Raw genomic sequence first — 17,374 nt, forward strand, 5'->3', positions numbered from 1 at the left:
TTGTAATTTCATAAAAGTTCAAAACGAGTCCAAACATGTTAAATATGATTATCAATGCAGAAAAAGGCATTTAAGATTGTTCTCAGTTGATTAGACTTCTATTTCCATTGAAATTCTGATATTTTTTTGAAAAAAATATTTTTTAGCCCCCTGATTTTTCGGACCAATTTTGACATAAACTTTGAAAAATATTTGCAACGGCCTAAATATGGTTAGTATATTTTTTATACACTTAAAGCTTCAATACGCATTGTAATGATAGAATTGGCTGTATTGGTGTATTGCATAGTAGTATTTTTAATTTTATTCTCCCCAGAAAACAAATAAAAAAAAATGCCGAAAATCTCGTTTTTGGAATTCCTTAGTGAAACTACTTACTTTTCCCATTCCCTTGGGAACCAACAAATAGAGAGGTACTCCTCGATATTAGCTCCTGAAAAGTGCTAAAAAGTGCAAAAATGCTTCAAGGCAAGAAAAAGAGACGCAGGATCGGTAGATTTGAAGAAGCTAAAGAATGCCGATGCGCTACCTGAAACGCCAGGCAGTTTGAGCAAGGACGCTCAAAATTCGTCTGGAAACCAGTTCGCTACCCTTCCTGTGGACGTGAGCGAGAAGGAAGAATTATAAAGTTGATCTTTCAAAAAATGTTGTCGTGTCAATTTTTTTTTTGCATTAAAATGAGAAAAAGTGAACAGAAATAGTTTTTAATCGTATTTTTTACCGCTGTACATAAAAATTTACATAGAGCTTTAGGACCCTATTCTGAGTCAAGCAGAAAGGATTACAACTACGTTCGGGATTTCTTGAACAACACAAAGATTGAATACTACAGCCATGACGATCCAGGTAAACGACCCATGAAACAGGTCCTCCGAGGCCTGTACGACATGGATGTGAGTGTGCTGAAAGAATAGCGCAAAACTCTTATCGCTGAAAGCAGTTCGGGCAATTTTCAACATTATCGTGACTTGGGAACGTTATCGTCCAGTGCACCGTGACATGTCGCAATGTTCGAACTGCTTGCAGTTTGGACATGGTGGAAGGAACTGTTTCATCTAGAGTCGTTGTGCATCCTGCGGAGGTGAGTACAAAACTCAAGATTGCAACACAATCAACGAGAACATCGAAGCCAAATGCTTCAATTGCGGCGGCGACCATTCTACCAAGAATCGGAGCTGCTCAAAACGAGTAAAAACGACGAAGCACCAACCAAGTCGTCGCAAAACACCACCAGCATTCACGGACGTGGATTTTCCTGCTTTGGCGTCACCAGGAAAGGGATCTGCTCGAGTGGTTTCAAATCTGCAGCCATTGCCGTTGAATCAGCGGCAAAAAGTTGCAGAGAATACAACACCTCCAGGCTTCAGTCAGCAACCGAGGGAAAAACCAACCAGTATCAACGGATGAAGGCAGTAGTGATCTGTTTTCACCACAAGAACTTTTGAACATTTTCATCGATATGACAACAACACTGCGTGGTTGCAAAAGGAACAAGTAAGAACGCTTAGAGGATTTATCTTAAAATACAGTTCGTAGTTTACTCGTTGTAATGATTTTGAATATTTTGACGAAGAACTTCGTCTTAGGGCTCTATACGGGGTAGCAATCTAAAATTTTGCGAAGCGAAATGAAACGCTGAAGAATGAAACGACTTCCCCAAGGAGAGGGGGAAATCACATAAACGCCACTCCGTCCACAGCGTTAGTTGCTTTTGAACGGCTGGACTGGCTAGATCGGCGGGACTGCCGCGCGGGATTACACGCCTTCTCTATAAAACCATGCGTCAATTCAAGGCAAGATTTAGTCGGTGGTGTACCACCAAAGCGAGAGGAGCTCTGCTCACAAGCACCACTCGCAAGCGGTGGTGTCTTCAGGTTCTAGCCTTCCTGCTTCCATATAAAACCATGGGAAATTTAAAGGCTAGCTTCAGTCGATTGTGTACCGTCGAAGCGAGAGGAGCTCGGCTCGCAAGCGGTGGTGTCTTCAGGAACTAGCCTTCCCGCTTCCATATGAAACCATGGGAAATTTAAAGGCTAGCTTCAGTCGATGGTGTACCGTCGAAGCGAGAGGAGCTCAGCTCTGCTCGCAAGCTCCACAAGGTGGTGCCTTCCCTAAAAAAGACCCCCAAGAATTCCTCACAGAATGTAAAAATCAAAAATTCAGCTAAATGTAATTTCTTTATTCGTTTTTCGTCATTTTGGTTATGCCTATTACATTACCACTGCACCTTTTTTTAGTTTTAAAGGCTAGTATGCTGATCGGAAGGAAAGGGGTCAAGAAACAGCTTTACGAACAGCAGAACAAAGGAGAGAGAGCGATTTCTTGGGGCTTTTCTTCACCCTCTCTGACTTGCTTGCGCTGCCGCTGCTGCCCATTTGATTTTTTTCTTGACCGGTTCCTTCCGAAGTGCGTATACCGCTTAAGTTAGGACCTGGGTGCTGAAAAAACAGAATGCGTAACGTGATTTTCGAAAGCTCCCCACTGCTCCCCACTAATACAACAGCACTACAGCTGTAAACATAAACAAAGTAGAAGGCTATGTTCAAGCTCAAGCGTGACATTTTTTTTGCTGCTGAAGTGAATTTTTTGCAACTTTTTGGATCTGTTGATGTTGATGTTTTCGATGAAAAAATAAGTGCATCCCACTTTTTTCTTCTAAACGATGGGCGGCCAAAAGAGCCCTTTTTTGTTTTCCACGTGGGTGGAATTTCATGAATCAGAAGAGCAACCGAATGGAAGTTCCGAGATTATGTATCTTTGATGTGCAGTGATAATATCGGCACAGACAAACAGACGTAAATCATTGAACAAATTTAACGAAAATCCATCAATCACAAAAAAATGGAAAAAGGTTAGCTAGTAGCTCGATCTGGTGGCCAATACTAGCATTAAGCATCACTGTATATGAGAATTGGTTAGTGTGTGAGTGAACGCGGTCACTCTTGTTGTAGTGAGAGGAGGGAGATTTGTTTACTAACATTTACATGTGAGAAGAATGCAAGAAGTTCAAATTCTTAACTCACGCAGACGGTCCACGTCCGCGTCCGATTGCGGCCATGCACTAGGTAAATCTTGCCGAGGAAAGATTCGTGTAGGCTGCAGAGGTTGATGGATAGATGCACCAGTTTGAGGATGGTTTGGGTATTACTGCGCTGTTTGTGAACAATGCTCACAAATTGGCCATGAGTTTAAATAATAAATTTCTTAGCGTGAGGTTAAGCTACCTTCTCGGCAAGCAATTTAGTCCACATGCAAGCAACCAAATAATCGTATGAGACCAGGTTGACCTTGTTGTCGACGGTCTATACCTACATCTTCAACCTTACCAGTGGCCAGTTTCTGCCATCCAGCTTTCCTGGAGACCAAAATCGGCGATTCGGTGAACGTGAAAAATCATTTATGTACAGAGACAATTCGCTTCATTCACGAAGGCCGGATTTGAGAACCACGACGGAGTCAAGATTCTCGCGGTCTCTTGCGTGCTCGAGGTTGGCGAGGCGATTCCGGTGGACACTGCATTGCCTAACACATTCACCTGGTCAAGTTGGGGTACACCATCTATAATGTAGACCAAATTCAGTTTCTAATTGCATTCATTCAAGATCTAGTTGAAATTTACCAACGCCGACGGATGAAATAACAAAATCAGCTGAATGGGACGGCGTCTCGTTGTTGGAATTGCCTAAGAATCTTCCGATGTTCAGAACACCGGAATCGTTACTCGTAGCTTCCGGCATTTCTTCGTCCAGTGGCTCGTGTCGGTCTAGCAGTAGACTTCCGCAGTTCGCATCCGGCATATCTTCATCCTGTAGCTCGTGTTTTGTGATAAAACTTTCAAACCAATCCGGCGTCTCTTCTTCTAACGGTTCGGCCGGGAAGGATTGAGGATTATCTAAATGCTCAACAGACCGTTCAGCGGAATCCACACCCGGAGGCGAGTCCGGATCCAAAAATTTCACCGGCCAATCTTCTCCAAACTGGTCCATCCTCACACTCAAGTAGCAGCAGAAAAAAAACAAAACTTTTGGCGCGCTAGCTTAAACGTCATTTGAAAGTGTGCCTTGATTGCAGCGCCATCCTATTCTGGTGGATAATCCGAGAACTAAGTTTAAATTCAAATCAGCCGTTATATTCCTGATTGATGGAATTAAAAAGAGATTTACGTCTGTTTGTCTGTGATATCGGAGTAAGATTATCCAATATTATTAGGCAGGTACCATTCATAATTATTGATAATTCGTCGCTAACATTTCAACAAGCGTCATAAACATAGGTTTTGCGTGAGACATAGCAATTTTGAAATGTTAGCAACGAATCATGCCAATCTCGATTTCAACCCTCTTCTTAAGATGTTTTGACTTCGAATACCTTAATAGCTCGACGCCATCGACTTTTTATATTCCTGACAAAATAAATTATATGATCGATCACAATACTTGCCACTTCTTGGTATTATTTTGCGAACAGTAAATTGGTTCCGCTTTGACAGTTCTAAATTGAGGCCGCTTTGCGGACAACTATTCTGCACCCAGGTTAGGACTAGTTGTTAAAGTGTTTTTTTTTTCTTTTTTACACAAATGAATTCGATTCAATGCAAGTATTGAAAAGTGTTGCTATTCGATTCTGTTATTTTTGGTACAGAAAAGTAGCACGCAGAAAAAAGTTTTGTAGAATCAGCCTGTACGAGGTTTGAATCAACAAAATTTTTGTTGAATATAATCAACGCCGATTTTGCGTTGAATCAAACCTTGATTTTCTTGATTCCACAAAAGTCTTTTGTTGTTTTGAAAAAGCTGCTTTGACGTTTAGCGTTGATTCGACAAAAAATATGATTTTCAAATCAACAAAACGTTTTGTTGATTCAAATATGCCTTATTTTTCTGCGTGAGGCTATTTCGTCGTTCAAGAAAGACAGGAAAAGTAAGTAGTTTCACGACGGAATTGCAAAAAGATATATTTAATTCAAAAAAATTACTTTTCCTGTCATTTTCGAATAATGAAACGGCCTACTTTTCATCGCCAAATTTAACAATACTGAACACAACTTTTCAGTATCTATTTCAGTGCTGGAAAGTTCAACAAGCTTGACATATCTTCGCTTGTGTGCTATCTTAAAAACAAATACGTATCACAAGATAGCACACAAGCGACGATATCTTGACGGCAAATAACTTTCAACGAGGGGAAACAAAAGTTTTAGTGAAAGAATCAAATTCAAACTCAATTTTTCGGAACTCGCTTATTTATCCAACTCGGTAAACTTTACTGGATAAATGTACAACAAAAATCATCTTTTGACAACTTGTCTTCAAATACAAGAGCGTATAAAATACCTGAAAAATAGAATCAAAGGTAATCAGTTATCTATGTGTACTCAATTCTTCCATTTTTTCACCAATCAATTCTAGTGAATACCTGCCTTTACCTGCCACATACATCAGATCCCCAAGGAAGGGCAGCTTTCTCAGCCTCCGAAGAGAGCTTAAAACTGTGTCCCCACGATCACAAGCGTAAAATGTGTAGCGATTGTGTATGTATGGTGGGAAAATGCTGCAGAGATACCTGCTGACCAGAGTTGATTCGGGTTTGACGTTGGGGACGTTGGATGTTGGGGAGCCAGCGCATAAGATATGCAAGCAAAGAACAGTCGAATGGTGGAGGTAATAATGAGAAACGGTCACTTTTTAGCTTTCTGACCCAACTCTGAACACAACTACAACCGTGGAACTTGCTTGGTGGATGGGACTTAGGGTAGATCAACCATTTGTGAGAACCTTAGTAAGACTGTGTTCAACTATTGGTATTTTTGTAGAATAATTGTGTACTGCAAAGTGCATACAACAACCGTAATTTCACCTTTTAATTTAATATTTGCTGCTGAACTTTACAAATACATTATTCTTAAACTAAATGTAAGTTTGAAAATGTGTAGTTCAGTTTAATTTACAATAGAGTTTCGTAAGTCTGTCTTGAGCTGTGAGAATCAATGGTAGCGAAGAGTCCATTAATGTTTAAAATACCCTAGCTGGGCGGATGCGATATTTTTCTTCTTGACTGCGCCTTTGAAGTCCAGTTGGCTTGACTCAAACAGGTTCATATTCAAGTTTGGATCTCCACGGACCTTTCTGAGCTGGACATATTTATACATTTCATTCAACAGAACGGGCTAGGTTTCTGTTGTTTAAACTTTCGCGTCGTTTGCAATTGAAGTGCTGACTAGAAAATTTCCACGTTTTTGTTGCTTTGATACAATTTGGTCATGGTTCTCATTGATCTAGCCACAGTATCGATTCGGTTGGCTTGAATGTTTGTCGGCCAAGCTTGAATTCGACACAATATGTACAACAAGTTAATTTTTAGTTGAATGTTGCTCAAACATTGAGATTCATATTTTTTTAAATATTTTATTGCCAACTGCAAAGTTCGACTGCTAACACTGCAAACTTTTTATTATCACAATGAATCATATATTTGTCCAACAATAATAATAATAATAATAATAATAGTTATATCGCACATGCTTTTGCTTTTGAGAACTCGCAAAAAAACTTCTGTACCTAAAATATCTTCAGAACTCGATATTCCACTCACAGATTGTATACAAACAGATTAATAAAAAAACCTTCGTCATACCTTCGGTACCTGCAGTCAGTGGCAGCTGCTTCTAAACTGTACGAGAAAATCGTGCAGTGCAATCCATCAAATTTTCCAATTAAAGCGATTGGATTGTAATGATTTGATTTGGCAATTAAAAATTACGCCAATAGAGTATTACACTACACTGAATCTGATTTTCCACCACGCCTGGAAACTGAGGCAATGGAGCTGATCAAACGGTAGACGTACACTCAGGGGCAAATTTAGTGCCGAGATAAAAATGATGCTTTCGTCAACACATTGCACAACACATATGGTAATACAGTCCAGACTCGATTATCCGATGTCTCGATTATCCGAAGGTTTGTATGGGACTTCGGATAATCGAACCATGAACAAAAAATATGTTTTTCGTATTTTTTTTTATTTTCTTTTAACATTTTAGTCAAATTTGAATGGTTGGTTGTGTATTAAATTTAAAAATGCATTTTTTCAATATTTCATCACCGCCATCTTGGATTTAAAAATTCTGAATCACCTTAGAGTAGTTTTGAGGTCACACGGAGAAAAAAGAGTTCCCAAAATCGTGAACAAGCGTTCATGAAAATGGGAACCTCGAACAAAGTGTTCAAATCCCATGGTACGATTTTGAAAAACGTACCATGAAATTTGAACACTTTGTTCGTGGTTCCCATTTTCATGAACGCTTGTTCACGATTTTAGGAACTCTTTTTTCTCCGTGCATACTAAAAATCAACAATCAAAAATAACACAGCAAACAAACTTTTTTTTCGTCATTCGATTATACGAAGTGAAATTTTGCCGTTTTATATAATTTGCGGGTCAGTAATTTTTAATTTTTTGAGAATGTTTTCCAATGAAATTATGCTCTTTACCATGAAAATTTAAATATTAATAAGCAGGCCCGCAGGAATTCTGTTGATTGGATTTTTTAAATGATTGATTGTTTATACTTTCTTTTGGCGTTTAGTTTGCTCTTGGATGTAGATTGCGTACGCGAAAGAACCCAAATTTAAACAGCATTTCACACCTCATCGACTGTGTACACACTGTTTTGACGGTTCACCGTAGTAGGAGAGGGAAATGGGAAAGGCTGATTTTTGATGGCCGATTTCTGGTTTAAGCTCAATCAATTTTTGATTGAAGAGTTTCGGGTTATGATTTATAAGTAGAGGAAGCTGCTCTGGACGATCCAATCCAATGTGTGAATCTGGCTCAAACTCTTTCCCTGGGAAACCTTTTTTCGTATTTGTTTAGTGTTTGCAATAGTTCCTCTGATTGATAATACGGTGAAATTTTTTTTTTCAGCCAACATTTGTTTTATTGCTTATATTATTGCTTTTGATGGGAGTCCGATTTGCGATGCCGCAAAATTTTTCGCGTGTGTCGTCGATGTGCAACAACAACAAAACATTATCATAACATTTTAGCTCGAGAAACATCGTAACTCGTCGTTCGCTTCGTTAATCAGTTCCTAACTAAACATCAATAATTTAAAACTCGTAAAAACATCTCAATTAAAAAAGTACATTGTTTAATTCTTGATTGTTTAATTACAAATGATCTTGGTTCTATCTTTCCACCGCCGGCTGTCTAAGATAAAACCACTTTCTTTAAAATTTAACAACAGATAAACAGGAAATATCTCATTCGCAGCATCCGATTGCTTGCCTTGAGAATAATACCTTGTACCTTTCAAAAAACACTATGATTTTGGGTCGCATCATCATCTTCTATGGTGAATCCTGACCAAATACCCTATCCCTCTAACAACTTTTCAGGTTCCTGGCACTTGTGTGGTGTAAGCACAGGGCAATCCAGCTGCCCTATTAGCAACTCGTGCTAACTTACATTCCTGTCCCTTAAACTCGAGATCCAGAAACTGAGATGGCGGGCGCCGTTGGTGACCAATGACTGTTAACTATTCGCAACTGATCTAGCTTTAGCAATCATGGTGTTTTATCTTTTCGGCGCATTCATACATGCTGTTGATAAGGGAAACACCACTAGATCGTCGAAGCCTATGATCAGTAGTGCTGAAAGGATATTGCGGTTCTGTTCAGCAACGGAGGGGCTACCAAAAACTCGTGCAGTGGTCTCTCATGCTCATGCTCTTCTTGGATTGTTTTTGATGGTTCTAATAGTTTTATTTGAATAAAGTTAGCATACACAGTTCAGCCTCGATTAATCCGAAGGTTTGTATGGGACTTCGGAAATTTTCTTTTTTTTAAATTAAATATGTCTGTATTTAACTTTCTTATAATAATTACATTTCTTTTACATGCTAAGTGGTACGGCTTAATGCTCTTCATCTTTGTTGTATTTTTCGTTTGATTATTAACTGTTCAGATTCATTTATTAACTTCAAATTGTTTTACATTTTTGCATTGAATTGAATACATTTGGGTAAAAAGAAAAAAAATCTCTTTAACAACTAATCCTAACTTAGAACTAAGATACAAAATTCTTTGAATTATTCAAAATCAATAGAACGAGTAAACTACGAACTGTATTTCAAGATAAATCCTCCAAGCGTTCTTACTTGTTCTGCACGGGTTTAGCAACCACGCAGTGTTGTTGTCATCTCGATGAAAATGTTCAAAAGTTCTTGTGGTGAAAACAGGTCACTGCTGCCTTTACCCGTTGATGCTGGTTGGTTTTCCCTCGGTTGCTGACTGAAGCCTGGAGGTGTTGTATTCTCTGCAACTTTTTGCCGCTGATTCAACGGCAATGGCTGCAGATTTGGAACCACTCGAACAGATCCCGCTCCTGGTGACGCCAAAGCAGGAAAATCCACGTCCGTGAAAGTTGGTGGTGTTTTGCGATGATTTGGTTGGTGCCTCGTCGTCGCTTGCTGCCTAATTTTTACAAACTCAGCTCGTTTTGGGCAGCGTCGATTCTTGGTCGAATGGTCGCCACCACAATTGAAGCATTTGGCTTCGATGTTATCGTTGATTGTGTCGCAAGCTTGAGTTTTGTGCTCACCTCCGCAGGTTGCACAACGACTCTTGATGAAAAAGTTTCTTCCACCATGTCCAAACTGCAAGCAGTTCGAACATTGTGTCACGTCACGGTGCACTGGACGATAATGTTCCCAAGACACGATGATGTTGAAAATTGCCCGAACTGCTTTCAGCCCAGACGGCGTTGTCGATCCTTTCTCGAGATGAACCAGGTACAGTTGATCACGATACTTGATGTCCTTGTTGTGTCTCGTCATTTTGAAGACTTCGATCACGTTCAACTTAAGAGTTTTGAGCTCTTCTTTCAGCACACTCACATCCATGTCGTACAAGCCACGGAGGACCTGTTTCATGGGGCGTTTACCTGGATCGTCATGGCTGTAGTATTCAATCTTTGTGTTGTTCAGGAAATCCCGAACGTAGTTGTAATCCTTTCTGCCAGGTAGCAGAATTTTGAATCCATCAGCACACAAGCGAATGGAAGCTCGTAGAGCACCAGATTTGATAAACCCGGGCAGCCACTTTCGCACCGAATCCGATGACGATGTTTTCACAAAAATGGGTGGCAACTTTTCCCGTCGTTCAAATTCTTCTTTCTCGCTCACGTCCACAGGGAGGGTAGCAAACTGGTTTCTAGACGAATTTTGAGCGTCCTTGCTCAAACTGGCTGTCTTTGCAGGTAACGCTTCGGCATTCTTTAATTTCTTCAAATCTGCCGATCCTGCTGGCGAGGACCGTCTCTTTTTCTTGACGTGAGGCATTTTTTGCACTTTTTAGCACTTATGGGAGTTTGGGGTAATATGGACAGTGGGGGTAATTTGGACACCCCTTTAAAAATATCCATTTCTTCGGATATAAAGTTAAAATGGCAATTTAAGTGAAACTCGTCTGAAAAACCTGTAGGGGAGAGTGGGGAGACTTGATCCCCGGGGACACTTGATCCCAAGCCTGTATCTCATCAGCATGTGGGTAAAATAATTAGCTTTGTTCTAGAAAGTTGTGCGAAATTAACTAAAACTCATTATAGAAAACAAAGAAAAAAAAATAAAAAATGTTTAGATTGAGTTACACACATTTTTCTAAAACGAGCTGCAAAAAACTTCCAAGAGATTTTTTTTTCTTTTTCTGATATGCATAGAAAACACTAAAAAAATATTCAAAAAAATATTTTTTGTATATGAATTGTTTGATAAACTTATCAACTTCAAAACCCTTACGCATTTGATGTTAAATTTATCGTCATACTATTTTTACAATCAATTGTTTAAAAAAGTGCGTTTAGGGAGACTTGATCCCTGCATTTTTGCAGTCACTGGAATCAGCCTCAAGATTAATTAATTGGGCTGGGTTTTCATACATAGTTTCCTTTAGTATAGTTGTACATAACTTACTGCAGTTTGAACCTTTTTTCAAAAGTTTTGTAAACAAAAATTTCCAGCTTTTGTAAACATGCTTAATTTTGATCTAAAAAATAATATTTTAAGTTTTTAAATATTTTATATACTAAACTTGTTAAATTTTGAACACAAACGTACAGGTTTAATGTGAAATTGCTGGAACTTATAGGAAACTAAAAGTTTGGATGAAAAAGAAACATTTTGCTTAAGATTTCTTCAAAATGTTGAAAGGGGGATCAAGTTACCCCTAACATTTTTAAAATGCCGGTTTAAAATATTTTTTTAAAACGCTTGGCATGATTCGAAGAGTTCATCTGATGAAATACCCTTATTAGCCAAACATAGATGAATGTTTAAGCTTTCAATTTATGCAAAAAGTTTTTAGTTTTGTGAGTAATTGACAGAGTTATGTGCGATACAAAAAAAGGGGATCAGGTCTCCCCACTCTCCCCTATCATTTTCTCAATCAAAACGGTGGCGCCGCGTGGTGGTAGCTGCCCTGTTTATTACACTGTGAAATTATCCATGGCTAATCCAAGGAACCAAAAGGTGACAACAGAAATGTCCGCCCAAAAGGGGTGCTGGAAAAAACTTTTTATTTTAAAAAAAAATCCTAACAAATCAGCAACGCATTACAATTTTGATAGTCGAACTACACTTAAAAGTTGGTTTTGTTATTTGTTTTTGCAAAACCGCATAGTTTTTGACAAAAGTGCCAAAAATATTCGTAACTACCTTTTGCCTCTTGGTGGCACTTTGTGTTAGTATGTGTGTGGTCGATATTTGCGGACGTGCACGCAGAACACAGAACAGTGAGAACTTGCGAAAATGCCTCACTTTCTTCTGATACAAGTCGCCATATTGAAATTGCTTGAAGATTCATAACGGCTAGTACTATAGTAATGGCCTAGGAGTATGGACAAACCAAAAAAATTGGAATAGGTTAAGTAATTTTGTAATAATATGTAAAAGTTTCCAAAGGCTGGTTGGCATTGCCTTAAGTTCTAATATTTGAGGGTTGGGAAATAAGGTTTTGTAGGGATTTTATAGCAAAATAGTGGACAATATTTGTTTAATGGGGTTGCTTGGACGATGCCTGAGTTATGTACGTAAAAATATTGTGCATTTTTATCATCAATAATTGCCATTTTTGATAGAACATGCTATGGGGGTAATTTGGACATGGCTTGTGGGGTAATTTGGACATACCTGAAAGTCAAAAAAAAAAGTAACTTTCATGGTCGGTTGAGTTTTTAAAGGGGATTTAATTCAATTTAGAGGGATTTAAAATGACAAAACACTCAAAAAGGAATGTGAGCAATGAGACTTTCACAAAAACCCTATTATTTGAATAGACCCCTCAATATTTGAATGAATAAAAATCTGATTACTGCACATTTGGCGTTCAACTAGACTCTAATGTCGATTGTTTTTAAATTAATTTCTTTGACATTTTTAATTTCTATACTGGTTTACAATAATATTTAAATTTGAAGGACTACGGAATGTAAAATAAAAAAATGAATGGTTTAGGTTATTTCTATACTGGTTTACAATAATATTTAAATTTGAAGGACTACGGAATGTAAAATTAAAAAATGAATGGTTTCAGGTTAATTAGCTCGAAATAAAGATTGATTTAGATAAATCTAAACGATACCTATAATCACTAAAAGCTAAACTTGGGCCTAATCAATGTTTAAATCATTACAGAATGAATGATTAAATTATGTATACTACATTGAACTATTTGTTATCTTTCTATTGAATTATAGTTCTATCACAAAATCATCATTTAAACCTTTGATGAAATATTGTGAACAATAAAACACTTAAAAATATAAACCAATTGCAAAACCAGGTTGAAGGTTAAAAAACATGCTCAAAAAATCAAATGTTAAACTTATTCATCAAAATTAGCATTAGCATTAGCAAAAGCATTTGAGGACGCCCTATCCACGGATGGCTCCACAACGCTTATCCCACTGTTTGGTCTGGTTGTGTTAGACCCTCATCCGGAACAATAATCCAACACGGGAGATACCATGTCTTCATCTTTTGATGAGTGTGTAATACAGCCCAGGGCATAAGGGGGTCCTTGCCGGGTCTAAGCTATCCTTTGGGGAGCGGAAGGAATGTTATGTTAAACTTATTCATCAACATGTGTCCAAATTACCCCACATAAGGTGTCCATATTACCCCACAAGGTATGTCCAAATTACCCCACAAGGCATGTCCAAATTACCCCATAGGGGTGTTCATATTACCCCCACACAAAAATGTGGGGGTAATTTGGACACTTTTTAATTTTTGCGATAAAAATTAGGTTTTCTTCAAAATTTATCGAAATGAATGACATTTTTCCATCAAATATGGTCTCTTTTATCCTCTGATGTCATCCACATTCCTTTAAAATATTCATACAGCCCGTGGCAGAGCTATTTCCTTAGGGTGTTCAAATTACCCCACACTCCCCTATTTGGTGTTGGAGGGACACACGTCTGACTCGCTGCTCTGTTAATTGCAGACTAGGGACTTCGGATAATCAAGTCATGATTAAAAACATTTTTTCCGTTTTTTTTTTCTTTTAACATCTAATTCGAGTTCTACGACCTCATTTTAGTTAAATTTAAATGTTTGATAGCCTTTTAAATTAAAAATTGCATTTTTAATCTGTTATCGCCGCCATGTTGGCCGCCATCTGGGATTTCAAAATTATAAAGTAAAAATATATATCAGAATCTGCAACAGTGGATTTGCTGCAGAAAATGTTACATTGGATCAATTTTTCCGTGTGTAAACATGTCAGCAATCTGCAGTTCTCACCAACACATATAATGCTGGCGCGTCCCCGAGCAACACTTCAAAGAGAAAAATATGTTGGTGCTCTGTCCCTAACAAATTCATCTAACGTCCATGGCGCGGTGGTAGCGTTTCGGATCATCAACCAAAAAGTTACTTTTTCGATCCTTGTTATGTTAAGATTTTTTCGCAATATTAGCAAAAGCAGTCGATAATTGTCAGTAACGGGCAAAAAAGCCATACTCCTATATCGCAAAAAATGCATGAGGACAGATTTCATGCAGAATTTGATATAGTTTCATGCCGCCATGCATCACAATCATGCGACCGCAATTTGGGTGTGGTTTATTAGTCATACCTAAGGCTACCAACTGTTCGGATTTTTTGACAAAAAACGAGCCTTGTAACAGTCTGTTACAACGTTTTTAATCTAATCCTTATATCGTACACAGTAAAAAAATCTATGTTAAAAAACCAACAATCTGTGAGAGCCATATTAAGATTACCAAGTCCGTGGCCCAACCATCTCAGCTATCTCGCTGATGTGAAATTAGCTGGATCAACACCGATGTAGCTGTAAGTTCCCCAAATATGGTATATCAGTGTTTCTCAACCGGTGAGGATTTCCCCCCTGGGGGAGGGGGGGGGGGGGATTTTGCCATTCTAGGGGGAAATGAGGATTCAATAGAAATTCAATGGCTTTAAACGCATTTACAAAAAACTAAACATAAATCATTATTTGACAATTCTATGCAACTTTCAGTTTCTTTGATAATAAAAACAACATTAGTTTTTTCCTAAATTTTATGTGACATCTATTGAAACAATATTTCTCAGGCATTTGTATTTTTTGGACACGATCAATAATTGGACAGTTCTCCAGAAAAAAAAGTTGTTTAGATTAGTTACTTGTCTTTATTAACGAGCTTTTTAGCCATATACGCTGGTTCCGATCGGAAAAGTTGGTTTTTCAAATATTATTTTATAGTCTTTGATTTTTTTACATTTTGGAAATACTATTTATAAAAATTGCTGTGAATTTTGCAACCTTGAAGCTTAGAAAAAAACGTAATTTTCAAGTAATATTTTTTGTGAGTTTATGTCTTCTTACAAACATTCCAAACATTATATTTTAATGGATCAGAGAATTAGCAGAACACTTAATTGCATATTAAATAAGAGCAGTTTAGTGAAACAGAAACAAATTTAATAAAACTGTCATGAGATTTTTTTTGTGAAATATATTTAACCAAATATTAGCAGTTCAAGACAAAATATTCGAAATAAAAATTTCTGTGACTTTAATTCATTCAAATAAATTCAAAAAATGTAAGTGTTGAAAATGAACTAATCTTTAGAAATAAGTGAAATTTGCGTTCTGAAAAAATTTAAAGCAAATGTTAATCACAGCGTATTTTAAAAATCAAACCTGCGTTGTCTGTACTTTAGCTTATTTCGTAGTTTACACTTTAATTTGTTATGAAAATTGCAATCTTTCTGTAAACATAAAAAAATTTGGGCATTGAAACCAATAACTTCAAAAAAGGTGCGAATAAGAGAGGGGGCGTGATGAAGTTTTTAAAAATCAGCCAAGGGGAGAATGGAACGCAAAAAGTGGAGAAACACTGTCGTATATAGTTAATACAGTATACGACGTACGGGAAACCTACTGGTACATCGGCGTTGAAACCAACAATTACAATACGATGAGATAGCCGAGATAGTTGGGGCGCAGACTTGGAAATCTAAATAATGACTCTCACCCGATTGTTGTTTGTTTTGGGGTATGCAAAATTTATTTTTTTCTTTTCTACATGCTTTTTGTGTACACGTTTTCTCATACAATAGTACATGCTTTTGCTGTGTATATGCATATATATATATTAGGGTGGGTCATTTTTTTCGAAAGTGCTTGGATCCGGCTGAAATAAGGGCCATCTTTGTGCAGGGTACAACTTGCATGAAAGTCCCCGTCACTGAAATATATTGAACTGAGTCGACATAAGGTTCTGTGTCGACATTGACACTTGATCGGTTGACAGCTGAACTCAGCTCGTCACTCTTCATCCAACCAGCAAACCGGTAAGTTCGGTGTTCCCCGCGTCGGGCGGCTCTTTCATTGGCCACCGGAAGTTCACATTGGCGATCCTGCCGGATGTTGCCTCGTGGCAAATGAAGAAAAAGAGGTGACCTGGCCGATTTCCGACCTAATGAAAGAGTCGCCTGAGCGTACTCAGAAAGTGCCTAGATTTGAGGAATTGTGGTGGGTTTGTGCGGCGTGAGTTTTCTTTTGTCTTTCGACCGCCATCTTGTTCTGAGTGGTGCGCAATTTTTTCTTTCCACTGTGAACAATTTACGGGTGTGACTTTTGGATATTTTCTTTTGAACAAACACTGTTTTGTATGTGATAGTCTAACACGTCCTCAAGGTGTTGGATGTGGAAATCTGCGCTGTCCACATCAAGTCTGCGCACATCCTAGGCCCTTCTGGCAACCACGATGACGACGACGACGAGCTCTCCTTCTTTGACGACTCGTCGATCGTCCTTATAACCAGTTTAGCGATCAACTCGATCAGTCGTGTTTTACAACAAATAAACGTTAGTTAGTCTTAACTGTAAATTCTCGCGTTTTCATTCTGACTTCCGACTTCTGCTTTCCTCTGGTCGCCGATAGGTTATGGGCCCAGCAGAGTCGGAATAGAAGGTTCGGTTGTAAAAAGAAAAACCGCGTGGTTTTCTTTGTTCCCGCAGTGGAAGAAGTTTTTTTAGAGACTATTGTTTGTCTGTGCCTTTGTGTTCCGTACCGGAAGTGAACAAAATGGCGGAAAAGTTCGCCATCCAGAAACTGAATGGCCGGAACTGGCAAACCTGGAACATCCGGATCGAAGCGCTGCTTTCCCGCGAAGACATGTGGTCCGTCGTGACGGACGCCATCCCGGTCGGGGACGCCCGGAAGCCGGAGTGGGTCGCACAGGACCGGAAGGCGCGGTCAACGATCCTGCTGTTAATTGAGGACAACCAGTTCCCGATCGTGAAGGGCAGCACCCACGCGAAGGAAGTGTACGACAAGCTGAAATCGTACCACCTGAAAACGACTCGGTCGTTTCGAGTAAGCCTTTTGAAGAGGTTATGTTCGACGAACCTCACCGAACGCGGTGACCTCGAACAGCACGTGTTGGAGTTGGACGATTTGTTCGATCGTTTACAAGAAGCTGGCATGGACCTGGCCAGCGATGTCCGGGTGTGCATGCTGCTCCGCAGTCTGCCGTCATCTTTTGACCACCTGGTAGCGGCGCTGGACCTGCAGTCGGACAAGGACCTGACGCTGGACACGGTCAAGTCCAAGCTGTCGGACGAGTACCATCGTCGGCAGGAGCGCGATGGCGGCGGTGAGCTGAAAGTGGAAAAGGCCATGCGGTCGGCCGAGCAGTATGAAAAAGTGTGCTACCAGTGCAAGAAGCCCGGACATTTGATCCGCAATTGTCGATTGGGCAGAAGAAGAAGTGTCACGCCAGCGAAGAAAGAAGAAAACGGCAGAGCCAAGGCGGCTCACAGTGACGCAAAAGCGGTCGCGTTCACGGCCGGTGACCCCG

At 39.1% G+C, this 17,374-nt stretch overlaps 2 protein-coding genes across 2 annotated transcripts in view; one reads left to right on the plus strand and one right to left on the minus strand.

Annotated features, from left to right (window-relative positions):
* The window catches only part of LOC6049666, a 56,321-nt gene that overhangs the window by 623 nt on the left and 38,324 nt on the right, over window positions 1–17,374 (plus strand). The gene's annotated exons all lie outside the window — the stretch shown is intronic.
* LOC119769382 lies at window positions 3,179–4,174 on the minus strand. The gene is made up of 2 exons (XM_038261459.1): window positions 3,620–4,174; window positions 3,179–3,558 (listed from the first exon to the last, which is right to left on the minus strand). The coding sequence occupies exons 1-2, from the start codon at window positions 3,984–3,986 to the stop codon at window positions 3,398–3,400; spliced, it is 528 nt and encodes a 175-aa protein (XP_038117387.1). The 5' UTR covers window positions 3,987–4,174; the 3' UTR covers window positions 3,179–3,397.

The sequence above is a fragment of the Culex quinquefasciatus genome, chromosome 3 (genome assembly GCF_015732765.1).
Source record: "Culex quinquefasciatus strain JHB chromosome 3, VPISU_Cqui_1.0_pri_paternal, whole genome shotgun sequence".
In the NCBI taxonomy this organism is placed as follows: Eukaryota; Metazoa; Arthropoda; class Insecta; order Diptera; family Culicidae; genus Culex; species Culex quinquefasciatus.